The sequence below is a fragment of the Phoenix dactylifera genome, chromosome 9 (genome assembly GCF_051530095.1).
Source record: "Phoenix dactylifera cultivar Ajwa chromosome 9, Ajwa_hap1_PhDact_Kaust_v1.1, whole genome shotgun sequence".
NCBI lineage: Eukaryota > Viridiplantae > Streptophyta > Magnoliopsida > Arecales > Arecaceae > Phoenix > Phoenix dactylifera.
In genome coordinates this window covers 7,499,397-7,505,318 of record NC_143198.1, presented here as the reverse complement: position 1 = coordinate 7,505,318, position 5,922 = coordinate 7,499,397, and the positions used below count along the sequence as shown (strand labels likewise).

At 48.7% G+C, this 5,922-nt stretch overlaps 1 protein-coding gene across 1 annotated transcript; it reads right to left on the bottom strand.

Annotated features, from left to right (window-relative positions):
- Positions 1-4,798: 4,798 nt before the first annotated feature.
- LOC149752806 (uncharacterized) lies at positions 4,799-5,572 on the bottom strand. The gene has a single exon (XM_089925434.1). It carries the CDS (start codon positions 5,570-5,572, stop codon positions 4,799-4,801), a length of 774 nt encoding a protein of 257 aa, XP_089781560.1.
- Positions 5,573-5,922: the final 350 nt, after the last annotated feature.

Here is a 5,922-nt window from a genome sequence, read left to right as displayed (position 1 = left end):
AATGAGATTTATAGCATAATCATCTTCCTCGCACGAATCCTATCAAGTATATGTTGGATTGGAAGAGCAAGTCTTATGTTGAAAAAATATCATTAGCGGTGTTTTCCACTTCGAAACTTTTTGGAGGGTCATCAAGTGTGCCATGTTCAATGAAGGGGGTACTCAATCACTTCGTGGGTTCTTTTCCATTACTAACTACAAAAGGACATAATATTCACCATATGATCAAAATAATAACTTGTAGCAATGAATTGAATTGCCTCTTCTTTTTTTTTTTTGCTAAAGAATTGAATTGCCTCTGATTGGATCCTCGTTTCACCATGCTACAAGGAGATAACATAACAGTATCTTTGGAATCTTTCACGTATCTTCCAATGCAAGAAGAAAAGAATGATTGCAAGATTCATTCACAAAACAAAGATGAGATACATAAAAGAATCATTCGACAAGAAAAGAAGAATACAAATTCAAATAGCATTAAATAAAAACAGTACATTGATAAAATCTAGAGCAAATTGGACCTCCATTCTATGGAAAAAGATAATAGAATATATACAATGAAGGCTTAGGAAGTTTGTCAATGGCCATATGTTGTGTGATGTCAAGAAAAACCAAAAAAATTATGAGAGAGGTGGCTAATTCCTACAATAAGTTCTCTTGGATGGTTACAGGCGATTTTTCCATCCCTTTAACTTCATTTAGAGGTTGCTTCATAAACAACTTTCTTTTGGTTGTTAATTCCATGCGTACCTACCCATATATAGCCTCTTGCATGGCTTTTTATATGAACGGCAAGTTGCCAATCATGATCTATCCAAGTTTCATAAATAAATAAATCAATCGAATCTTGAGCAATCTATTATCATTGATCAGCTATCGTAGTTGGCCGATACCTACTTAATTTTTCTGTAAACACATGGCAAGGTGATGCTGTGACTGCATAGTTTCAGTAAGAGACTGGGAAAGCGTAGGACAATTCATTCCATGTCATTAAAGTCCCAACACTCCTTAAAACATTATTTTTTATAAGCTTGGAGTACATTTATCTATTAATTGAACGCAACATATGTGCTAGTTTGTGCATAGTGAGGCTGCACTTCTATAACGTTAATCTAGCAAATTACTTAAACAATAACAATGAAAAAAAAAGTGCAGTTTCACTGTTGGAGAATATTTTGAATATCTTTAGCACAATATATTAATTGTCTCTTTGTCTTATAATTTGCACCTCAAGGATGAGCAAAATTTCCCATACCAAAAATGGCCCTTTTGCTCTTCATATAATTTTTTTCCAAGCCTAAAGGAACAATTTTGTGGTTCCTTCTCAATTTCATTAGCTTGATCCATGAAACCAAATATATAAGTCTTCAGACTTGTCAACTACTATGTTTGTTTCATGGCATGCCCCTGCCTCACCAAAGTTGATTTGGCTTTGACTGCCCACCAACTCAGAATGGGTTGAAGATAGGCATAGGAATTTATACATTCTTAATTTTCGGTGCAGCATATGTTTGTTCACCCATATAAATGGAATTAGAATGTCTGCGAAATTTTAACGAGATTGTTCACCTTGTTTCACCATTTCATCATGCACATGATCCACACTTTGACAAATCTAGTAAGCTTAAGCAAAGAAATGAATGCCTTCAGTGGTAGTCACTTTATGTTGCAAATATTTTTTTTTTTTTGGTGAAAACGGCAATTCATATTGCTCTAACCAGAATACATCCTGCCGAGTCAAAAGAAAGTAAAGAGTACAAAGGGGGCGGGAGCTCTGCTATGGATGTCCACAAGAACTCCCCGGAATGTCGTGCAACATAGGAGGCGACCCAGTCTGCAGCCCTGTTCGCCTTCCGAAAAGCATGTGCAACCTGATGCTCGCCTAGCTCAGCAACCAGCTTGCGGGTATCGCAAATGAGTGGGTGGCCATCCCCATACCGGTCTGCACTCCGAATCCACTCGATCACCGTCGATGAATCTCCCTCAATGTACACCCGCTCAGCACCGAGCACCCGTCTCGTATAGGTAATCCCCTTCCAGGCAGCTCGAAGCTCTGCCCCAACTACCGTAAGGCCTGGTGTATGACGGCCCCCCGCTGCAACCAAGCTGCCACGGTGGTCTCTGATCACAAAACCAACCCCTCCAGACCTCCCATCTGCCGCCACACTGCCATCAAAATTCATCTTGAGAAAACCAGGGGGTGGGGGCACCCAAGAGACAAAAGCAAACCTGGGCGCTGTAATAGCGAAACGAGTGCCCCAGATGTCCCCGGCCGTCCCAAGAGAACCCGTAGCAGCGCATGAGATCACCTCTCTAGCCTGAAGCACTGCACTAACCACCACCAACCTCGGCGAGGACCTCCTGCCATCAAACAAAACCGCATTCCTGTCCAACCAAATGTGGTAGGCCAGATATGCTCTGAGAACCCCTGCCTCCACTGAACTAGGCTGCCGGAAAGAATCTCTCACCAGCTGCAGCAGATCCTGTACCGACACAACCGACCGGGGAAGAGGGACTGGTGACCTCCTCCAAATCTCCCTAGCTCTGGGACACTGCAAAAGAACGTGCCCAATAGTCTCCTCACTGACCGTACACACCTCGCAGTACTGCAAGATCCGCATGCCCCGTCGGACTAGCACACTCCTAGTTGGAAGGCAGCCCCAGGCCACCTTCCAAAAAAAGAGCGCCACCCGCGGATGGATCCGCATCCTCCAAATCCACCCTCCCTCTATCTGCCGAGCTGACTCCCCCCTGAACAAAGCCTGTAGATCTCTGGCGCGCACCTGCGATCGCCCCGTCGGCGCCCACACTAACCTGTCAGGCTCCCCTCTAATCGGCACCGGGAGGGCTAGAATCATCTCCGCCAAATGCACCCCAAAGACCTCCCTAATCATCTCCTCCCTCCATCGGCCCTCCTCTGAGATCATCAGGTCACTAACCGTGTGGCCCGCCAATCGTCCCGAATCCACCAAGGTCGGCAGACGGCTGAGCGGCTGTGCAGTCACCCAGCAATCCTCCAACACATCAATAGAACGACCGTCACCAATAGCCCATCTGATCTCCTGAAGGACCAGCATAGCCCTGGCACACATCTCCTTCCACACCGGAGAATGATAGCGAGTGGCTCTCACACCAGGCACCAACACCCCATACTTCGCCCTCATCAACGAGGACCACATACTGCTAGGCTCCAGAACAAATCTCGCGACATGTCGGGCAGCCAACACCTCTCGCCTAGCCAACAAGGACTGCACACCCAGGCCCCCAAACCTGGTGGGCTGACACACCACCTCCCATGCTAACAAATGGATGCCACCTCTGCCTCCATGCCTTCCCCATATGAAGTTTCTAAGAAGCTGCTCAATGGGCCTCAAAACCGACACTGGAATGAAACAATTAGAAAGTAAATATATGGGGATCGAAGAGAGAACGGACCGTACCAAAGTAATCCTGCCCATCATAGACAGCGAGTGCATCTGCCAGCCCTCCAACCTCTGCCTGATGCTGAGCTCAAGTGAACACCAGTCCCTACCTCGCAGCCGTCGGCCTGAGATCGGGACTCCCAGATATCTCATAGTGCCATCCTGCTCACCCACCCCTAATATCTCCATAATGGAAAGCCTCACCGTCCGTTTGGTCTTCGGACTGAAACAAACTGCTGACTTAGAAAAATTCACCCGCTGGCCAGATGCATCACAATAATCTCGAAGAATCCTGGCAATGACCCGGGCGTCCTGCCGCGACGACCGGGCTAGCAACAGACAATCGTCAGCAAACAGTAAGTGGAAAATCGGGGGGCACCAACCGCTGGCCTGTACACCTCCAACTCCTGGGCAATCACCGCCTGACGCAATGCTCTAGACAGAGCATCCGCACAGATAATAAATAGCAGGGGTGATAGGGGACATCCCTGTCGCAGCCCTTCCGAAGGCTCGAAGAAACCAGATGGCGTGCCATTTACCAGGATGGCAAATGACGGAGCCCTAACACATCCCATGATCCACTGAATCCATACATCATGAAATCCGAACCCCAGCAGAGACTGATGCACAAAATCCCAACGCATCCTATCGTAGGCCCTCTCCATATCAAGCTTGACACCCATCAAGCTCCTCCTCATCGTGGCCCTACCAAGATCAAACATAAACTCCTGTGCAATGAGAACATTATCGGAAATACTGCGCCCACCAATAAAAGCCCCCTGCTCAGGACTGATCAATCTCGGAAGGATCTCCCTCAACCTAACGGCAAGTATCTTCGCCGTAGCCTTGTACAAGGTGGTGCACAGGCTAATCGGACGAAAATGACCCGGCTCAAAAGCATCCTGCCGCTTCGGTATCAAGGTGATGAAAGTCCGCTGCCAATCTGGCGCCATCACTGCTGTACTGAAGAACTGCAAAATGGCCGCCGTCACATCCTGTCCCACTATCATCCAGTACCTCCGAAAGAACATAGGAGGAAATCCATCCGGTCCAGGCGCCTTGTCCCCCTCGAGGGACCACATGGCTTCTCTGATCTCCCTCTCCGATACCGGTCTAATCAGCGCATCAGTCTCCTCCTCCAACACCCTGACTCCCGGAGACGGCATCAAACCACGGCTCCCATCCCCGGCCATCTCCGTCCACCGAGCTCTGAAGAATCCCTCCATCACCCTCCGGATCGTATCAGGATCCTCGGACCTCTGCCCATCCTCCCCCAGGATGCCCCTGATCCTGTTCTGGTGCCTCCTGATCACTGTCGCCTGATGAAAGAACCTAGTGTTCCGGTCCCCTTCCAAAATCCACTGCACCCTGGATTTCTATCTCCATAAAGTCTCCTGCTGTCTGAGAAGAGAATTATGTGCTGCCAAGTGCGATCTGAGCTCCCTCAACTCCTCCTCCGCCAACCCTCCCCTCTGTGCCTCCTGAGACTGTAACCTTGCAATGGCCTCCTCTTCCTCCTCCGTCCTTCGAAAGATGTTCCCCACTTCCTCACGGTTCCACCTCCGCAACCGCCTCCTAGTCAGCTCCAACTTGCGGGACACCCGATACATATCATCTCTCCTGACCGGGGAACTCCAAGCCTCCCTCACCATCTCCCAAGACTGAGGATAACATAGCCAAAACTTCTCAAATCTAAATGGGGGGCGTACCTGAAAATGTGCCTCGGTGCTCACCAACAAAGGGCTGTGGTCCGAAGCAATCCTGGGCAGGTGTCTAACATGATAGTCTGGATAGCACTGGACCCACCCAGCTGTAGCACAAGCCCTGTCTAATCTCTCCCAGACTCGGGCCCGCCCCTGCTGATTATTGCACCAAGTGAAACAAGGGCCCGAATAGCCCAGATCTACCAATCCATTAGAAGTGAGAAAGTCTTGGAACTCCTTGAACTTTCTGAGTTGGGTGAAAGGTTTCCCCCCCATCTTCTCCTGTGAACCAACAATACAATTAAAGTCCCCTGCCATCAACACTGGGTAGCCCAAACTGATTGCCTGAGAAGCTTCATCCCACAAAACCCTCCTATCCCTGTACTCGGTACTAGCATACACCCCTGAAAGGATCCAGGGCCTCCTATCTCCCTCTGAAATCACCATCAATACCTCCTGATTGCAGACATTGAAGCAGTCCAGCTTGCATCGCCCCAATCCCCAAGTGACAATAATACCTCCCGACAAACCATGGGACTCCACTGCATAAAACCCCCACGATCTCGGTAACCCCCTTCTAGCTTTCTGTAAGCTCCTTCCGGACAGCCGAGTCTCAAATAACACACAGATGTCGGGATTGTGCATTTGCACCAACCTCCGAAAAGCAGGGGCAAAAGAAGGTTTCCCCGCCCCACGACAGTTCCATAATATAATCTTCATAAAACACCCAAGGAGTTCGCACAGCCCACCTCCCTGGAGCTGTTGCTGCAGCCTACTCCCCCCTCCGTATTCCCTAC